At 41.3% G+C, this 21,914-nt stretch overlaps 1 protein-coding gene across 11 annotated transcripts in view; it reads right to left on the minus strand.

Moving 5' to 3' along the window:
* The window catches only part of shank3a (SH3 and multiple ankyrin repeat domains 3a), a 156,544-nt gene that overhangs the window by 41,412 nt on the left and 93,218 nt on the right, over positions 1 to 21,914 (minus strand). For 9 of the 11 annotated variants that reach the window (XR_006843901.1, XM_046395045.1, XM_046395041.1 and 6 more), the window contains 2 exons: positions 13,839 to 14,020; positions 13,353 to 13,376 (listed from right to left, as the gene is read on the minus strand). Coding sequence is in view for 10 of the 11 variants with exons in the window: in XM_046395045.1 (XP_046251001.1) it covers positions 13,353 to 13,376; positions 13,839 to 14,020 (206 nt within the window). In the remaining variant the exon portion in view is untranslated. The remainder of the gene's footprint in view (positions 1 to 13,352; positions 13,377 to 13,838; positions 14,021 to 21,914) is intronic. The other 2 variants (XM_046395042.1, XM_046395044.1) reach the window with 1 other exon arrangement.

Consider the following 21,914-nt stretch of genomic DNA (forward strand, 5'->3'; position numbering starts at 1 on the left):
TAGTTAGATCACATTCTGAGATAAAATGCTAGCTTAGTGGTGAAAAGATCACTGGTCACTTTGTGGAGAGAAGCTCCAATGAATCATATATTTGACAATTAGCTCTTCAGATACTTTTACAAGGCCGTAGATGATCGTGACAAACATTTGCTAAAGGTGATATGTTTAATTTTTTTGTGATGTGAAAAAGGCTCCACTCAAACGCCATCAGATAACAGGGTACAGGCTTCTGTGGATTTTGCAAGAACCTGATGTTCATAGTGGGTGGTCATTCTCTTATTAACTTCAGTTTTGGGAAATAGGAGCTCAAAAGCTGGATACCTGGGTCAAAATGCAACTGTTTCTTGAGTGCCTCCTGTACAAGTAATTGCAAACATGTGTGCGATAGTTCAGCTCAGAAAAGAAAAACACTCTGATACTGCAGGAAGGCACTTCAAGCATACACTGGACACTGAATTCAGTCTTTAAGAAGAGTTTCTGCAGAGCAAAACAATACATTTACATTTTGTGCTTTGTTCTAATCTTTGTAGAGGTCTAATGAGGCTTACCTAAACAACAGTTCGCTACATAAGGCAATCAACACCTCAGCTGGCCACTAAGTTTTCCCTCTGCTGCATAATAACAGGTCAGACCTATCTCGACTGTGTCACCAGAAGCAGTGAGATGTCACACGCTGATTCATAATCACCTCCACAGGTAAGCTAGTGTGAGCAAAGATGTGGCATATGTTAACATGCATGAACACACACCCCATAGCACACATGGGTATATACTGTACTTTATTATGTACGCCTTTTTACAGTAGGAGCATATAATGCTTCCTCTACAACAGCATCAATTTGTCTGGGAATGACTGGGTGTGTTCAGTGGGAATACTGTACAATGTGGCGCTGGCTGTATTATATAGTTGTTGTCCAACCCCTAGAGGCTTGGTAAGGTCAGGATGCAGGAACTGAACAGACCAGTGAAGCAGTGAAAACCTGCTGTCGCGGTCTTCAGAACATCTAATGACACTATGTGGCTTGTCACATGGTGCATCGTGATGCTGGTGGTATGGATAAACAGCAGCCATGAGGGGCTGAAGTGGCCATCAACAGCGTTAAGATGTGCTGTGTTGTTCAGCTATTCTTCAATGGGTAATAATAAAACTTGCAAAAAAAAAACATGCACCATGAATTCATGCCATTTGTGCCAAGTTCTGATTCTTTAATCAGCATAGTGCAAAATGAGGGAGTTTGATGTCACCATTCTTTCTTATACGTACTGAGAATAACTACAACCACTGACATACAGTATAACAGCAGTTTCAACACATCAGTCAGCTAAAACTACAGAATCTATTTGGAGTCACGTTGTACAGTATGAATTGTTTTTGCATTCTCACTATTCTCCTTGGACCAACGACATGTTTTTGTCAGATGAGAATAGAAAGGTCACTGACATTCCACACACATACACATATTTGTATCCTTGTATCCTTGAAAGGCTCGGTGGCTCACAAGCAAGGACAGCGTGAGGTTCACCACTTTGTGAAAGACGTGACTGTAGAGGATACTACTGCATGGGTTTGGGAACACTTTGTAAAACTGTTGTCGGTAAATACAGTTTGTAATCTGTTTTTATTGACATTTTACCAAGCGGTCCCAACTTTTTTTCAGAATGAGGGTTATACAAACAAAGCATGAAATGTGAGCCTATAATAGGGAGCCCCAGAGAATGAAACAAAGGGAGTAGAATGTGACAGAAAGAGGTTTGCATTCAGAAATGACAAAGAGAGATGCGAGTGCGAACTAAAGACAGACAAGCTGACAAAAGAGAAGAGCTATGTTTTAACAAACGCGATTGTCCAAGAAGTCTGCTGTCTGGTGAAAAGTCTGGTACAGTATTGTTCTGTGTGTGTGTGTGTGTGTGTGTTTCTTCTGAGTTTTACCCTTGGTTAAGTCAGTCACGGCTCCTGGTTTAAAAATAGCAACAGTGAGGATGCAGAGCTATTTATACTCTTCACACACCCTGCCTGCAAGCTTCAATGCATCCCAGCTCGAGTGTCTGTATTTGTGTGTCTGTGTGTGTGTGTGAATGTGCAAGCAAGTGTGTGTATGTGACACCCGACTGAGCTCATTTTAATTCTTGCTTTGCTTCGCTCTATTACTTTGAGCTGAGTCATTCATTTTCTTTCTCCTTCTCTCATTGTCTTTATTTCTTCGTACACCAAGCAACTACACTCACTCACTCACACACACTCACTCACTCACACACACACACACACACACACACACACACCTGCAGTCTGACAGCGAGAGTGGAACTGTCATGCATGAGTGAGTGGCAGGCAGTGAGGAAGGAAGTAGACACAAACACAGACACACACATGTATTTTGCACAGGTAACAGCGGGTGCATCAAACTTCTGTATTTGTCTGCAGGAACAGACAATAAAGGCTGCAGCTGTGCTGAGAGAGGCTTATGGCTTTCTGCCACTGATGCACTCACACTGATTCAGACAGGGATGCCATGGAAGACTTAAGCCAAAATGCAGCTTGATTTACATAAAATGCTACGACAGGATTCCCGTACATTGGATCTGCTGTAAGCTGTAAACGCAGAGAAACTGTGCATCTCCAGTGTCACTATCACATACAAAATGGAAATATTGGGTAGCAATATTAAAGGAGGAAAATATTATATTGGGCAATATATTTGTGTAACTATTTAATTCCCAACTACTGAAAGTATGCGGATATGGTGTTTCATAGTGCGTTTCAGACAACCTGCGTCTTTGATAAATATCACTTAGTTTTTCATTGTGGTCTTGGACATAAATTATTGCAATTGTACTGCATATCTAAACTAACCACATTTTAAGTGTTGGACTGTCCACTTTTTCTGCAGCCATGTTCCACACATGCATAATGCAGACAAAATAGCACAGAGGAACAGTGAGACAGATGGAAGAGAAGACTGTAGCTAGCAGACTACCTGGTAGGTTCATCTTAATTATTTATTCTACTGCTGATAACATGTGCTTACATACAAATTTAAATAACAGCAACCAGAAGCTGTCTGACAAAGCACAGACACTTTTTTCACAGTTCTGTTGCTGCTCCCTGGTGTTCACTTCATGTCCAGTGCAGATTTTTAAGTCTTGAATTATTTGAGATTGCTTTTAATGATAAATATATCAAACGAATATGAATACACTGGTGACCCCACATGTGGTCCTGACTTCTAGGTTAGCTCCATATGAGGAATGCCACTATTCTCTAATAAAAAAAGAACCTTGTTATGATGCTCTACTGAAAAGGCTTTACAGCACTATTATCTGAGCCTACATGCCACGTACAGTAAGTGTAATACAATGTGAAAGAGAGTGCTGAGTAAGGTTTTTCTGAATGGCAGAGTAATGGAAGACTATACTTCATCCCACATGGCTGTATGGCTGTGTGTGTTTGTGTGTTTGTGTGACACAAAGTACGTGAAGGTGTGGAGAGCATTCCAATAACCAGAGTGGAGTTGTTATTAGATTTGGATCCCTGCACTCTTTATTAAACCTCACTTCAATTCAGTGTAACAGAGAGACAGTCGAGTTGCATCTTTATGAAACAAGGGGGACACCACCAGGGACACACACCTACACATACACACAAGGAAGAGAAAGGGGGAGGACTGTGTCCAGTAGTGCAACAGAGTAGGAGAATATATGCAAATGCTCTGGGGGAAGAACAGACGACCTCATAGATATAGAAGGAGTCAGTAAAATAGGTTATAAAAACAAAAGAAAGAAGAGAAGAATAGGTAAGAAAAGGAAGTTCAAGGATGGAAGTGGAGGTGGCTGGCAATTGACCCAAGAGTAGAGCCAAGATTGAATCAAGTAGAGAGCCAATAGATACAAAGGAAGAGGGACAGTCACACTATTCTGAGTCAAATATGTGCAGTGTGCTCATCCTCAGAGGACTTCTTCTGCTCAGAAGAGCGCGAGGGAGTGGCGCAGTCTCTGGCTCATCAGTATTCAACTGAGACAAGGGTGGCTGGGTGTGTGAAAGAAGTTGACAACTTCGTGAAGATGAAAAAAAATTTTTTTGTGAATGACTGCAGTCAGAAGAAGGAGTGGAGCAAAGGAAGAAGGCTGCAGAAAAAAAAAAGGAAAGCAAGCTGGACGGAAGTGTTGTAAATTATAGAGGGGGGAGGAGGAGGAGAAGGGAGGAAAACTCCAAGGCTACCTCGGAGGGATCCCTCTTCTCTTCTCATCACATCTCCTCCCACCATCCCAGGCTTCAGGGGAGCCACATGACATTCCTCTTCTCTCATTCTCACTTTTTATTCCATGTCTCATTCTCTCTCCTTCTGTATCAACCCTCAGGTGGAGACAAAAATAGAATAGGTTGCCTAACAGTCACCCGCTATGTCTTGGCCTCCTGTTTTTTTTTCTCCCTCCTTGTTTCACATAAAAGCCTGGCTAAGAAATGAGAACAAACCACATCAAATACAATGATGAATTATCATTAATATGTATGTATGAGCATACAAACAAGAAAGTCCACACCCAAAATCCAACATAAACACACACTGATATGACAAAACCATATCTAAATGTTATCACCCAGTACACTGATCACAGGTAACAAAAAAATAATGGAGCCTTCCATCAGAGTATGCCAGTGATCGATTAGCTGTATACCAACCATTGATTGTCTGTTGATTGTTAATAGATCAGTGATAGATTGTTTGCTGTGGAGTCGTTAATCACACACCTGATCGTTTGATTGACCGGTCACGGTGTCACATAAATGATGGTGTTTATGCCGTGATAAATGAAGACGCTGTAATGAGTTGACCAGTGCCCACGCTCCAGTCTCCGCTACATATTATTACACGACAAAACCGCCTGTTGTTGACTGATATTGCATGTGGCTGCATGGGAGAGTTGAGCTGACGAGTGGCCATGCTGACGAATACAAGGACATTAATATCAAGGATAATCTCAAAGGAAACTGAGTCCGTTCCTGCTTGATTGTTTTTCATTTCAGGGAGACTCTGCATGCATTTGGAGAGAGAGTTCAACAGCAAGACACAAGATTTTTTCACAGTTTGTTAAAAACCATTCTACCTGACATAACTGGATAAGAACATGACCTTTACATGTGTATTTTCACATCCACAACAGCAAAGAAGGTTGTCACTGGGCGGGACAGAAAACCCATCTGAAGCCACTTAAACAGTTCGGCCCTGCCCTTGTTGTGCTCAACGCAAACGCACATAGTAAAGTAATTGTAAATCTAAAGCTTATCAGCATTTCTGTTCAATATGTATCTGTGTCAGTCAATGCCTCCTTTTATGCAGCAGTTTTCCTGTTCATGTTTATTCAGATACTCATTAACTCTGCAACTGTTGTTTCTGCCATGTTTCCAATTAGCATTTTGTGTGAGGCTGCATCTCAGTAAATCATGTATGTTAGGGAAGCACAAGGTTTAATTTCAGTGAGAATCTAAGTGTTGGATGATCCTTTAAGCTAGGGTGCACAGTATGGGCATGTGTGGAAAAAAAAAAAACAAAGGGGTGAGAGTGTAATAGGAGGACAGGTGGTGTGTTCAGCAGGGAGCAGGTAGGTGTGTGGGCGGGACTTTGCACCCTGCTGCTTCTCTGATTGGACAGCTAGAAGGTTAGCTGTGACATTAATGTCCTTGCCTTAGGCTTGTGACACTGTCCAGTATCAATAACACACATAGACACACACACACACACACACACACACACACACACAGAGCTCAGAACATAATAAATGACCAACAAGTGAAATCTGTTAATAAACTGACTAGCCTCAGGTCCATACTGTGATAACATTAATACATTAATTTCTCCTGGGGAACATGGGACACACACTCTAAACCACAACACACTCTTTCCTCAAATGTCCCCATGCAGACTACATTATGCTATTAAATATCTTCACGGTCTCTAGGGCTTTCTTTGTGGCATTTGGCGAGGAGCCTGAGAACACACTATCAACAGCGAGCAATGTGTTTGAAATGTCCTTTTCAGATTCAAGAACAACTATGCATTTACCTTATGTGAAGCGATAAGTTAAGAAATAAGGAATTTTTTGAAAAATAGTGCATAAATGAAACAGAATGTGTGAAAAGGATTCTATCATATTTTTTGCCTAAAGGAAAAACACAGTGCATAGGATTTTAACCTTTCATTATCTCAAGTGACAACAACAAATATGAGTTGGCAATCAATGTATTTTACAAATGACTGTCTGACTCTCAAAAAAGTGATAAGCTGATATAAAACTATCCTTACTAGGATGTAACATTGTCAAACTCATATCTACAGTACTATTTCTTGGCATGAAAAACTAATGCATTGTTAACTTGTGTAGAATGTGTTCTACTCAGTTCACCAGTTAAAGCTAAATGACCATCTTCCCCATTTTTGTGATGTTATAGTGCTATCATTAAAATACCTCTAAATTTAATTGCAATAAATCCAGTGATATGAGCACAAAGGTTGCATAAATTATCAAAATTAAGTATCACATTGTGCACCTAAGGAGCTAGTAAAACAGTTGTAGACATACAGAAACTACTGCCAAACGTTAAGTGCAAAATAAATGATAAAAATCACCAAAGCACGGTTACATCTGCTACTGAGAAAAAAAATGGATATTGCATATGTGCATGTATGTGTGCTTAATATATAAGAGATTGGATGACAGAAAGAAAGAGACAGACAGACAGACAGACAGAACAAGGGCAGAAAAAGACGGAGACAGAGAGGCATTTCTTCCATATGTGCCTCGGATATTAGAACAGCTGGTTGCTGAATACTTGAAGGAAGCTGTTTATCTAGGTTGTGGGAGGCAATTACTTATACTGTGCTGTACAAAGATAAACACACACAATGGAAAGCACATGGGCAGACAGTGAAAGTGACACAGATTTACACACACATGTGCTCCACACACACTTCATGATGCAAACAGCAATGGAGAGGTACTTCCTTCATAATTACACATAAGCAGAATTACCCTGACATACACCCTCATGCGTGCGCACGCGCGCACCCACACACACACACACACACACTTCATGCAATTGCCAGACAGAAAAGTCTAATTAATTCAACCTAAGCTCACTGTGGGAAGCTAAAAATCATATTTAGTCTAAAATCTACACTTAGCACACAGACTCAAATTTAACCTGATCTGCACATAGCAGATAAAAACAGAAAATGTAAAAATATTCCTAAAAATAAACAAAAAATGCAGTTAAAAGAAGAATGCATCTCGCTGAATCAGTAAAGGCATAATTTTTTTGTTTTTTATTTTGGTCTTTGACTTATCAGAGTTGTAACGCACCAAGCACCTGTTGCTTGGTAACGGGCAGATGCATATGCATTTTAGTCTTAACAATAGCAAGCTGTGTGGTCAAAAATGTAATGCATTGTGCACAGCTTCATTTGTATAATTGACTGGCTCTCTACCTTGTCAAAACACACATGTACATCAGTGTTCGTATATGTGTTGCTATTGTTGAAGATAATTAAGTGCTTGAGAAGAGAAGCATAGATTCAGACAATGGGTTCAACAGAAGGCTTTTGCAGTCCTCTGACAGGTGATCAGTGTGCCAGCATTAGGAAATGGCTGAGCTACTGTGTGTGTGTTCCCAGAGATCATAACAGCAGTAATGACTGCTTTCTGTACCCATGTGAAGCTAGACCTAGAATTATCCATTAAAACCCAGTATATGTGTGTGTGTCGGTATAACTGGTCCAGGTACACTCCACTACCCATAGCAGTGTTAATATTCTGCACACACTGGGTGCGGCCAAACCCCATTAATCATGTTTGTGAATGTCTAATCTCAACGTTACTTGTGCTGGTTTCATTTTCATGGCTGTCTGCAAGATTTATAATGGCGTTTGGAGGTGCATGCGTGTGTGTGAGATGTAATACATTGTTACGGAAGCATGCTCTTAAATGTGTCACCTTGTTGAAGAGAAGAATGTCCTGAAGGTGCAGTTCATGCTCCAGGGTGGGGGATACACACATCTGTTCCTATGTGTTTCCTTTACACCTGTGTTGAGCTTGAGCAAGTGTGTGTGTGACCATGTTTTTTTTATTTGTGAGTGTGAATGTGAGCTGATGCACAAGTGTGCAAAAAGCTTGACCAGGTTAGGGTGGCATGGGTCCGTGTTCGTTACCATGGTGACAGTAAGTGGCCTTTCAAGAGCTGTCCATCCGGATGATGAGATCAGATTACATCGGTGAAGGGGAAGAGCAGAAACAAACACAGGGGTGAGTAGGGGAATGAGTATAGAGAGGGGCCGCAAGTGGGTGGGGGTGGGCTGGGCAACCTGTTAATGTAGTGTACCAAAGAGATCATCACTCACCCACACAAACACACATGGCTGTGAGCATGACCAAAGACACACATGTACCCACAGAAAGACCACAAAATCTGATCATCTTGGAAGCATTCGTTTCTTTAAACCTCTGCTACTGACATCAGCATGCACAAACACACCCACACACACCCACACACACACACTCCCTATGATACCAAGTGCATACTAGTTTTGTGGTTGAATGGCAGACAGTGAGTGAGGAAGGACAAACAGCTCTCATTACCTGAGACAGTCTGTTGGAAAGCTGGATGTGGATGACCCTGCTAAATGGTGGACAGCGGGGCTGTTTGTCTAGACGAAGGCTGTCTAGAGACATTGATCTCAGACAGCAGACCGATGGACTGACAATCACAGAGTGAAGATTGGGAGTTTTTCCAAGCAATTCTTCAAAATGGAGGAAAAACGGGTTGAATGAAACCCGTGGCTCATGTCGACTAATTTCAGTCAGTCATCAAAGCTAAACATGTGCTTAAGACTCATCTTCTGTTTGGCTAGGGGGTTTATTGGGGTTACATGTCCTACTACTGGCCTAAGTATAAGTAATGAAGGATGAAAATGTGGAATCGTGTAATTTTTGAGAATTTACTTTCCACTTACACATTATCTCAAACTCAAATATTTGTTTTTAATTATCACACTGTGGACCAAACCTGTAAACATGAAAATAAGACTGAAGATTCACTAATGTCACTAGATGGAACTTGTGTCTACTAAATAATTTACAGTTTCAACCACTTTGTCATCCTTCTTTAAAAATTCAGAAGAAAAATATTAATTTTACCTTCATGTTCATTGTCTTCATCATTAATGTCACTGGCATAATCACCATCGTCTTCATTACACAGGATGTTAGCTGTATGGCATCATATGAATTGAGACAAAACTGATAAGAAGGTAGCGTAATTTTGTCCGTTATAATGTATACAGTTCAGTACTGTTTAAGTTAAACAAACTAATAAAGCCTCAAGCCTAAACATAAGAACTGACTGTCTACTGCTAAATGGAAATGACGACAATCTAGAGATCCTACTCATTCAGCAAGTCAGCCTTTGAAGCAAAGATTTGTTAAAAGAAAAAATTTGTGAGAACAGGATGATAAAATCAAAATCATGCATGCAGGAGAAATTCTATAACTGTATATTTACCAGCAACAGTAATTCTCACAATTGTTCTGATGAAAGCTGCTCAGTTTTGCATCTGAATCCCCTGAATGCAAACTCTGCAAACCCAAAATGAGAGCGTCACCTGTTCAGTGTGACCTGGAAGTGAAGGTCACCCTGCTCACCCTGTCAGAGCCTTCACTTCTATTTTTAAGACAAAAGCTGGACCAGTGGTGTTTCTTAACCACCACACGGAAACAAAGAGCATTATTTTACGTATTAGCTTAAAATTAAAATATAAAATCAAAACATTTTGGCAAATGATCTAGCTTTTAAGTTTTTGTGGAAGAGTAATTTTAACCTTTGAATTTAATTAATTAGTAGAATTCATTTAAAAGTCGTTGCTAACTGTATAGTGGCCATGTTAGCTGCCTTCAAAAATCTAACAACCTTGATACGGGAATGCTGGTTTTACTGATCCAACTCCATGTGCTCTCTGTTTGACATCAATATACTTCCATACCACCACAACATGAACTACATATTTCTGTTAACTTACTATGAGGAATTATAACAGGACATAAAACTAGGAATCAATCTTAGTTGGTTATTGTACACTGCAACAAAATCGTCACACTATGTTACAAAAAACTATAAATAATTGAGGAAAAAATACCCATACCCCCTTAAAATGGGGTATGGAATTCGAAAGCACTTCTCAGCTGTGAAATGAAACTGATTAAGTGCTTGCGCTCATTAACTTCTGAAACTTTTTTTAACTCAAATTATGGAGAACATCTTGCAGTGCTCAAACACCATCTAATGATCACAACATTGAGGCTATCACGTGCAAACGTAGAAGTAGTCTATATAAATGACATGATAATCTAAACAGCTATTTCAGCTGTGGGCTTCACATAAAACAAAGTGCTATGTGAAGATTTGCTATAATGTTCTACTATCTTTACCATATGAGTCCAGATCCTCATTCTTCACTACAAAAAAAATAAACAAGAAATCATCACATTGTTGATTTTTTTAAATCTTCAAGAGTCTTATAGTTTATTTCAAGAGGTGTGTATAAGACTGACAAGACACGATCAGAACTATTATACGAAACCTGCCACGAACACGAAGGAGTCCTTATGAATGTTCTTGACTGCTTTCATCAACATTTATGTCAGCTATGTTCCTATTAATGCAAAGCTGAGAGACATTAAAACTGACATAACTGAACGAATTACACTTAATGACAAGAGTCATAAACATTCACGGTTCTAACATTTGTCATGTCATCCTTATGTACGCCCCTTCGTATTAAGTTACTAACAGGGATAAGTAAAACCACACTTGACTAGGAGCGTATGACATGTACGACAGCCTCCTGCTGAGAACTATAGTACATCTCCGTTTAGGACAAAAACAATGGTCTCCATTAAACTACACAGTGTGACACATCTTTCCCTGTAGGGCATACAATATTCTTTGCTTCAACAAGCCACCAATCTATCCTACTAACAGGTGAACTAACAGACAGTTATGCTAATGCTCACAAATGTAACCATGGGATGCTATCACACACACACATAGAGAGAGAGAGAGAGAGACACCCATATACACAAACAGACAAATATTTTGCAAGATTTACCAAGCCTGATCTCATCATAAAGATGCTCCTCTGGAATGGCTGGTGATTCACAAGGGTGCAAGAACATTAACAGGAAGACAGAGATGAGTGTAAGAGTGACTGTGAGCATGACAGTGTGAGTTTGGGGGGGGGGGGGGGGGGGGGGGGGGGTGAAGAGACTTATTATCTAACTATAACTGAATCATCATCATGTTTGTAGTCTGATGTCAGAGGAAGGATGGGAATAGAAAAGTCGTTCCAGTTGAGAACTGATTTCAAATTGTACAGTCCAACGCTGGCAGTGGTTAAACAGTGGGGCTTCTGCACACTTAACACAGTTGTGTTTGGGCTAAAAACTTGTGTCGGCCTACATTTTTTCCACACAAAGAAAACTGATGAAGAATCAACAGTCAAATGGACAAGAATCAGACCAATAAGCAGAATCAATAGGGGTGGCACTGGTATCAATAAAATGATCAATTCCAATCCCTTTATCAGACTTAGCTTATTGGTGCAAACAATCCTGTTTCCACACACGTAAACTAGTCTTGACATGGGGCTAATCAACGTCCTTGAAGGTGTAGACGTTTTGATTTGTTTCTCACCTTGATCAGCAGGATGAGACAGGATAAAGATAAAAAAATAAATCCTCCTGTCATTCCTCCTCTCCTTTTCTTGCCTTACCTCCTCTTGTCCTCCACCACAAATGAGCTCTATCAGTATTAGCAACTTATCCATTTATGAATGCAGATTAGATGAAATGCATTATGTATCAAACCAAGGGTCATACATTCCTAAAGGAAGTGGCTTCTTGAACTATCTGTGTACCAGGAGGGCTGGTCGTTCACTGCTAGGACTACATGCAAGGACTTCTCCACTAAACAGAAGCTGGTTGGCTAAACAAACCTTTCACGTACAGTCTGCACTGCTGCTGCAACAACCAGTTGATGACATCAATCATGTATTTCTCAGTTTACATCCCAGGACTACAGAAGCATAGTGAATGCAACACAGTAATGGTTATGATGGTCAGTGTTGCATAACAGAGCCAGATGGTTTACTTGGCTGGGCCATGGTGTTGGCAGCTGAGTGACTGTAAGCTTGTTTCCTGCATGGCCAACATGAAAGAATGGCAAAACACTGTGTGTTCACATTAGTGGCAGGGTTATAGATTCAGCTGCACTGAAAAACCAGTGGCAGCGGATTCATTCAGGAGACGGAGGCAAACTGGCTGCTGTTGAGTCATCGCATTCCTGATAACATTTGTGTCAACATCAGTATGCATCACAGTTTCAGACAATGTGGTATCCTTAGGTTTTGTTCAGCAAAAACCTGAGCCTGAATCGTTTAATCCCAATTTATCATTGGTTTCAGGAATCTGTTTTAAATGACCTGTTTTAAATGACAACAGTGCAGGAGGAGGGCCACTGGTAAGTTTTTAAGACCAGAGAAGGTTTAAAGACAAAAAAACATCTAAGTAGAGGTGGGATGTATGTATCAGAATGTGTCCACTGTATATATATAATATATATAATATAATATAGTATATATAGTATAATATGGACCAGTCTTCTTGTGTGTTGTTTGCTATTGAATGTTTCTGAGAAAGAGGGAGTGATATTACAGTGTTTAATGTGTGTGTGTGTGTGTGTGTGTGTGTGTGTGTGTGTGTGTGTGTTATTTTGCGCAAAATCCAAATTGAAATTCCAAATTGACCCTTAATCTGTACTTCCTGTGCCTCTGTAGATCTGAAAGGAACATGAGAGGTCTCAGCATGAGTGCGGCCGCTCTCTCTCCAGCCTTTCTGAGGACATGAGGGAACTGGTTCCATTAAGCTAATGTGGGGTTTGATCCATGGAGATGTATGTGAAGTGGCAGGATGTAGGGTGTGGGGTCAGTGAGGAGGTGGCTGTCTGTGGACAGGTGATAAGAGCAGGGGGGAAAAAGCAGGTGTAGGTTCAGGGAGAGCCACTCTCAGAGAGGAGGAAGGACACAGTTTGTGTATGCATACCAACAACCAAAAGCACACGGGACCTGTTTGAATTTGCATGCCCTCTCCTTAAAGTAATCACAGATTCATACCGAGATTGTACACATATCTCAAGAGGATTCAAACAGGACCAGGAACTAATTGCTACACTGTATGTGTAGCAGGTGTAGGGTGGACACGCTGAAGTGAATGGGAGAGACACAGGGTGGGAAGAATATTATGGAGTTTACCTTCTACGTCATTACAGTCATAGTCTTGAGTGAAGCATGGATGGAGACAAAAGCACACACACAAACACATAAAAGCAAAGCCACTGCACCTCTGTGTAGAGCAGAAAAAGCACATTTACAAAGTGAATGAAATGACAATTCACAATGTCAAGCTCAACGACACCAAAATGACTTCCAGGTTGCGAGATTACATAACTGCTTTGCAGCCAAAAACATAGTGAAGTAATGGTGTGCTTTGTTATCTGAAAAGCATGAGAGCATATGTATGTCTGCTTTTTTTTTTTCTGCAACAAATCCAGTCATGAAATCCACATGTAGTTATGAACTTTACAGGAGAACTTAAACATCAGTGGTGGTGATGGAGTTGCTGACATGCTGAGAAATACAGTATATTAGCAGCAGTAGGGTCAAGAAGTAGCAGTCAAAGTAGTAGGTTAAGTGAGGGGGTAAAAAACATGTAGTGACACGTAATAGTAGGCAGCCTACCTTTGACTCTCTCTCCACGGTTGAGTTGGATCTCTCCTTCCCCCTGTGGCGTGTAGGGCTTGACCACGATGAAGGTACGTCCTGGGACAGCACTGTAGAGTTTACGTTTGGGCCCGCGGGGGCCCGTCAGCGCTGGAGGGGTGTGATGAGGAGGGCTTGGGTCTCGCTGCACTGAGCCGGGGCTGTAAACAAACACATATGTTACTGTGGTGATTCCAGGGAGCTGGTAACTGAAGCCCGTGGTCACCGACATGGTCGTCAGCGGGACGGCAACACGGTGACACCCCCGGCTGTTACCGTGGCCAGGGAGGGATTCATAAACAAGTCCCAGTGCCTGCCGCTCAAGAGTCAACAGTCAGTGTTCCATGCGAGAGTCATGAGAGGAGAGTACACTCCTCCTAACCACTCTCTAGTCCCTTCCTCTTCGTATGCCCTCTGTTCCTTCCTTAATAGCACAGAGAATATCCTTCTTGCTCCCTTTTACCCTCCCCTTCTATCTCTCCCCTCTCCCCCGCATCTTAACCGAGGCAAGAGGGACAGCACTGTTTCCTTCTCTGTGTGGCTCTGTCAGATCTGTCTGGAAGCCCCCCTTAGTCAAACACATCCTGAGTTAGGGCTCCAGCAGAAGCCCCCCTCTCCAGAGAGGGACAGAGATCCCCCGCGTGTCCCCAGTTTCAGCCGCTCCAGGCTGGTCTACAGATCCTGCCTCGTCTTTGGGTCCTGGTTCTCCTGATGTGGAGGAGAGAGGCTGGGTCTGCTCCCCGACTCCCGCTTCTTCTCCCGGGAGTCCTGCCGTGTCTGCCTCTCCTCTCCCCTCCACCCCTCACACACACATGCTCGCTCACACACACTCTGCCAATGCTGCTGCTACTGATGCTGCTGCTGCGCTCCTTGGCTCCCCTCCCCTTTGACGGCTCGCTCACATTCACACGCCAAGCCCTCTGTGTGCATTCTAGCCATGCGCACAGGCACATACACAGACAGCCCCCTCCGCTCCTGCTAACATTGCACCTCCGCTAGCATGGCATACGCCACCACCAGCATGTCGCTAACACATTGCTGACACTCACATACACACACTGCTCCCAGAGCACGATTGATGTCCTCCTGCCTGTCTGCCTGCAAGCGTGCATGCGCCTTGGCTCCCTGAGGCAGCCTGTGAGTGTATGTGTATGTGCACGTGCGTGTGTGTGTGTGTGTGTGTGTGAGAGAGAATGACTGTGTGCGCTTGTGTGCAGTGGGGCGGGGGGCAAAAAGCTCCAGCCCATTATGTTTAATTGTCGCTCCTCCCTCTTTCTCTTTGCCTACAAATCCCCCCCCCCCCCTTTCTCTCATTCTCCTGCTTCCATTTCACCCTCTTATCCCTCTCCTTCTTAACATTTCTTCGCATTGCTTCTTCAATCTCTCTCTCTCTGGTGGTGAATTCTAATACAGCAGCGATGGAGCTCTGCCTGGTCTTCATTCATCTCTACTTTTCCACACTGTGTAAGTTGCTTTCAGCATCAGCTTAGATCATCAGTTTATTTTTTTGCATTCATTAAAAACACATTTAATACATATTATTTATGACATGTAATAAAATTAGATGCTCATGTTTATGTGATCTGAGTGTGGCTCACTGTTCATTCATTGTAACAAGTAACTTGATTATGCCCTGAACTGGGGCTTGGATCCTTTACTCTACATTTCCTTGAAAGAGTAAAAGTCTCCAAACCCCTTCATTCTTGTCCATCAACCTTTTAACCTCTTTCAATCTCTTGCCATTCCTCACCTGGCAGGTTGTATCAATCACTTCATAGCCTCCACTCTTTCAAACATTTGATTCCAGCCTTCTCTGCCCTTTTCCCTTCCTTTCTCCATCCTTCTGTCTATGCCTTTTCCACATTTCAAACCTTGTTTGTCTCGTTTTCTCACCCACTCTCTATTGCTTTTCTTGCTTTCCTCATGTCACACACAGCCTCTCATTCGCTGTCCCCTTCTCCATCGAAACAACGGCTTTCTGACGGCTTTCCAATTACTGCAGGGACTAAGGGGCCTGGATGGCTGCCGCATGTTAATGTCTGAGCACCGGCACTGAACATCAGCAGCACACACAGTGGTGAGGAGGGCGGGCTGGGGAAGCAGGCATATGAGGCTTTATGTCACAGACACAGATAGCCCAAAAATTCGATTCCTTAAAGGATATCTATTTCAGTGACTTAAATCTCCCTCCTCCACTCATATACCCACTGTGAGGTCATGTACACAGCTTGACCCCTAAAACTCCCATAGCCGATGATGGTTGGGTTGACACAAGTGTGATACGGGGGGGAAGGGGTGGAAATGGTTTCTGTTCTCTTCTTCTCTTTAAAGAAACATTTCAGTAGACGAGGCTAAAATTGATTATCGCACATCTATGTTTCAAGTAAAAATACAAAATGACATTTAGATGACCAGAGATCCTATATAGGAGAGACAAAAACATCCTCATCTTTTTTATCTAATACATTAAATTTTCTGCACTTTTTACAATTGCAATCTAAGATTTTACCATTCCTCACTTGAAAGCATCTTCTGTATGATGTTCTTTAACTTTAACTCTTAACTATATAATCTAAGTTGCCAATACAAGCATTAGTATCATGATCCAAGCATGAGTTGCCTTAGATTTCTTAATTATTAAATATGAACTCTGACTGTAATGGAGTTTAACAGCCTCCTGGAAGAGTCAGCCAGAAAGCTATGTACCCTCACTTTGAAATTAGACCCAATGAGAGCAAAGAGCTGACTGTACTTTATGTTCCAGTGACCAGAAAGCTGTATGCAAACTGACCAATGACTTCTAATTTATTTTGCCATCTTTGCTCAAGAGGCACATGACAAATTGACAAAGTATTCTTGCCTTTGTATCTTGTGTCTGTGGATATTTTTGAAAAGGTTTCATTTTGCTGTTCATGTGGTACTGCTAGATACTGGATTCAACGAATGATTTACACATCTGTTGCCTGGTGTTTAGATTTCAAAACTGCTACTCACTTGGTGAATTTTGCATGATAACACAATTAAGCGTTTTCAAATTGACAGCTTTGTCTTCTCATCTTTCACCCTGCCTCATTATAAGTGGCTTTTACAAGATACAGATGTAGGATCCATTACATGCACACACACCCAAGTACACACACATACACACAAAGTTCTAATGCAGTCTATTACAAAAGCTCCATCGTTTCCTAGGACACCAGCCCTGCCTCTGTAACGATGGCAACTGTCAATAAAAGGAAAGGAAATATAGCCAACAAATGCTGATAAGTTAATAACACAAACTTGTATCTCTGTAAGGGTCAATTTGTAATAAATCATTTGCTCTAAAATCACTGATTATTGTCCCACCTGATAATTTTCTCTATCGATTCTCTTCTCACACATTCAAGCAATCTCACTGAAAAAATGAGCACTACAGCCATTGGGCAGATATATGTGTCACTAGAAACTGAGTTTGAATCATTTACATTTGAATTTGTAATGTTTATCTTAAATAACTGCATTGAAAAACACTCTGTAGAAGCTACCTCCACATTAATTTCTCATAATTCAATTTCACTTTACCGAGACACACTGAGTAACAACTGAGTGCAGATTCACAGAGCTCCTTTTAGGTTGATCAGCACCGATATTTTTGCTTTGTGTGTGATGATGGTATGTTTTGGACCGATTCTATCACTCCCACTGATCCATGGCCTTGAAGGGACCAATGCACATTGAAGAATGTTTGTTTTGATTATAGCTGAGGCTGGGACTGAGCTGTCAAACATTAGAGGGAATTGTTTTAAATGTCAGCAAGTATAAGCAAAGCTTTGGCTGTTGTAATGTTTACTATTGAATTAGCCTGTTAGCATGCGAAAACACACAAAGAAAATATTTGTCATTATGCAAAAAAGGAGTTCTGTGAATGTGCATTGGTTTGCTCTTCCTCAATGACGGGAAGCATGTTTTGGTGAACTGAAACTATACTGCGAGAACTGAATGTGGAAGTATAAAGGTTTGAATTTTCAGTGAAGATCAAATACAGTTTTAGAGCAAATGAATTCAATTTTACAATATTACATTCAATTTCGCATTTACTGGAATTGGGTTCCAAACTAATACATTCAATTTCAAATTAAGCCACTCATACAATGCAATTATTTAACAATACAAGTTCAAGTTATGTGATTTAAATTCAAATTTTAACACAGTTATTCAAGTTGAGCAATTCAAATTCAGTGTCTATTGCCAAATCTGCCCACAGCAGTAATTCAGCTTTCCAGCTGCTCCAAATATAGTTTTGTTCTTCAGGCAAGTAAAGGGGTATTAAATAAAATAAATTCCATATGCAGATTTTATCCTAAATATTGCACAGCATGTGTGGGTGTAAAGTGGTACAAAACTGTATTTTTGAAACATATACAGTGCATATAACATAATATACTGCATATTTCATAAGGCAACAAAAATCAAATAATGTGGCTGAAGTTTTGAAAGTAAACTGCAAAAAGCAAACACTTACTTCTTACTTTATACTTTCACTTCATAATCTGTGTTTTTCAAGACTGAACCAAACTTGCGATCATTCAAGGTAAGTGTCCTTTATCAGAAGTCTTAAAGCAAATAATGTGGGCACGCCAACTATCAGATGCTTGATTAGGATCAATTAGCCCACTAAAGACAGGTTAACATTTGAACGGCTCGATAATGAGTCCAGCTGTCTCAGTTTAAAACAAAATGCATGAACTGCCTATGTAACTCTAAAGATTCCACTGGAAATGTCATTAAATGCCATTTACACAGATGCTATCAAACTAAGCAGCTTCGGTATAGCATTATCTCACATGGCTGCCTTGCCATCTCAGGTAAATGGCTTTTTCCTCAAATAGCCCAGCTCTCGAAGGTGAGGTGAGCACATAATAAACACAGTAATAATCAGCATCACACTTCGCATCCTAACGATCATCACTCCGTCCTTGCCTTGCTGCACTTGACTGGAGATAAGCTGTCTCATTCTTTCCTGCCCAACGTGGGAGTGTTTATGGATATCAAGGTGGAAGTAGAACGTGAACTCCATTTGCACATGGACAGCATCTTGAGCCGTTTAGCAAAATTAGACAAAAGGGTCAATTGGTGTGATCAAAACATAACCCTAAACTCCAACTCAATTTGAGAAAGAGGAGGGGTAAGTGATAAACAATTTGCTTAGTCCATACTGACAACAGTTGCATGCTTTGCTCCACACTTTTCTGTGTGAGCATTTTTCCTGATTTACTGAATTACAAAATTGCCATACAAATTACAAAACTTACTTGAGTGTAGGGTGTAAAACAAGAGATCCCTTCTAAACTAAACATCCCGTGGCTTGTATAGCATGTATAGCTGTTCATCTTTCTGTGGAGCTCAGAGGCATTGTCTACATTGTCTACTGTTGAAAGCCTAAAGCTCCAAAAGGCTCTAAAAGCTTGACGCATTTGAATTCTGACAAAGTTCAGTTGTGTTGTGGGTAGCCTTGCTTTGAACAATCCAGGTCTTCAGTACAGCTATAGTCACAAACAATGCACTACCAACCAAAATGAAGAAATGTAACTATATTGTGGTATCTTTCACAAGTGAGAGATTGGAAGGTGTATCAATGTGCCTTGCACTGATACACCTACTGCACTCATGTAGATGCTGCATCCAACTGTCCTGGTGAAGAGGGAGCTCTGAGTTGATCTATGTTCCAGAGCTCACTTAAGGTCATGAGCTGTGGGAAGTGACAGAAAGGAGATCAAACAACAAGGTAAAATTACTTTCCTTCACAGAATCTCCGGGCTCACCCTCAGGAACAACATGAATAACTTACATATGTGGAAGGAGTTTGCAGTTAAACCCTCATGGGGCGCATCACACTGGAGAAGACCCCAGGGCAGACACAGAACACGATAAAGGGCTTACTTATCCAAACTGGCATGGGAACACCTTGGAGTACCCGAGGAAGAGCTTGAGGATGTGGCTGATAAGAAGTGTACCACTGTTATCCAACTGTTACCACAGCAATGAAGGGAATGAGTGGCAATAGATATGAAAGAGTGCATAAGGTTCCTGAGACGCTAGCATGTCACGGTTTTGTGCCTGTAACTACTGGCAGTCATCACTGGCTATTTGCAAACCATGTCCATATTGTTTGAAGGTTTTTTAACCTGAGTGACACCTTTTGACTCTGTGGTAGCATCGGCCATATTCTGTGGCGTGGTCTGCTTGGGCAGTGCCATCCCTTCTGCAGACAGGAAGAGACTGGATAAAATCAGTAAGAAGGCCAGCTTTGTATCTTTATCTTTATATTTCTGTATTTTTATTTTTATTTATCTGTATCTTTATTTTTTGCTGTGACAGTTAATAAAGGATTATCTTATCTTAGAATCAGTTTCACATATTCTAAATTGTTGTAATGCTTTAAAGGGCTCAATACTGCATGACATGACTACATTGTTGTCTTATTGTGTACTGCCGGTCCAGTGCAGTACAGTGGTATGAAAAAGTTTGGGCACCCCTGATCATTTTCAGGATTTTCCTTTATAAATCATTGGTTGTTCGGATCAGCAATTTCAGTTAAATATATCATATAGCAGACAAACACAGTGATATTTCAGAAGTGAAATGAAGTTTATAGGATTAACAGAAAGTGTGCAACAATTACTTAAACAACATTAGGCAGGTGCATAAATTTGGGCACCACAACAGAAAAATGAAATATTTCGTAGATCCTCCTTTTGCAGAAATAACAGCCTCTAAACGCTTCCTATAGCTTCCAATGAGGGTCTGGAGTCTGGTTGAAGGTATTTTTGACCATTCTTCTTTACAAAAAATCTCCAGTTCAGTCAGGTTTGATGGTTTCCGAGCATGGACAGCCCGCTTTAAATCACACCACAGATTTTCAATAATGTTCAGGTCTGGGGACTGAGATGGCCATTCCAGAACGTTGTAGTTGTTCCTCTGCATGAATGCCTTTGTAGAGTTTGAGCAGTGTTTGGGGTCGTTGTCTTGTTGAAGTATCCAGCCCCGGCGCAACTTCAACTTTGTCACTGATTCTTGAACATTGTTGGCAAGAATCTGCTGATACTGACTGGAATCCATGCGACCTTCAACTTTTACAAGATTGCCAGTACCTGCACTGGCCACACAGCCCCACAGCATGATGGAACCACCACCAAATTTTACTGTGGGTAGCAAGTGTTTGTCTTGGAATGCTGTGTTCTTCTTCCGCCATGCATATCGCCCCTTGTTATGTCCAAATAACTCAATTGTACATTCATCAGTCCACAGCACCTTATTCCAAAAGGAAGCTGGCTTGTCCAAATGTGCTTTAGCATACCTCAAGCGACTCTGTTTGTGGCATGTGCGTAGAAAAGGCTTCCGCCGCATTACTCTCCCATACAGCATCTCCTTGTGCAAAGTGCGCTGAATAGTTAAACGATGCACAGTGACACCATCTGCAGCAAGATCATGTTGTAGGTCTTTGGAGCTGGTCTGTGGGTTGAGTTTGACCGTTCTCACCATTCCTCGCCTCTGCTTATCAGAGATTTTTCTTGGCCTGCCACTCCGGGCCTTAACTAGGACTGTGCCTGTGGTCTTCCATTTCCTCACTATGTTCCTCACAGTGGAAACTGACAGCTTAAATCTCTGAGCCAGCTTTTTGTATCCTTCCCCTAAGCCATGATGTTGGACAATCTTTGTTTTCAGGTCATTTGAGAGTTGTTTTGAGGCTCCCATGTTGCCACTCCTCAGAGAAGATGCAAAAGGGAGGACAACTTGCTACTGGCCACCTGAAATACCCTTTCTCATGATCGGATTCACCTGTGTATGTAGGTCAAGGGTCAATGAGCTTACCAAACAAACTTTGTGTTCCAATAATTAGTCCTAAAGGTACTCAAATCAATAAAACAACAACTGAAATTGCTGATCCGAACAACCAATGATTTATAAAGGAAAATCCTGAAAATGATCAGGGGTGCCCAAACTTTTTCATACCACTGTATTTGTGTTTTAAACAAAGATAGAGGATAAGAAGCCACATGGGTTACTGTCCCA

Source organism: Scatophagus argus, chromosome 7, assembly GCF_020382885.2.
Source record: "Scatophagus argus isolate fScaArg1 chromosome 7, fScaArg1.pri, whole genome shotgun sequence".
NCBI classification, from domain to species: Eukaryota; Metazoa; Chordata; class Actinopteri; family Scatophagidae; genus Scatophagus; species Scatophagus argus.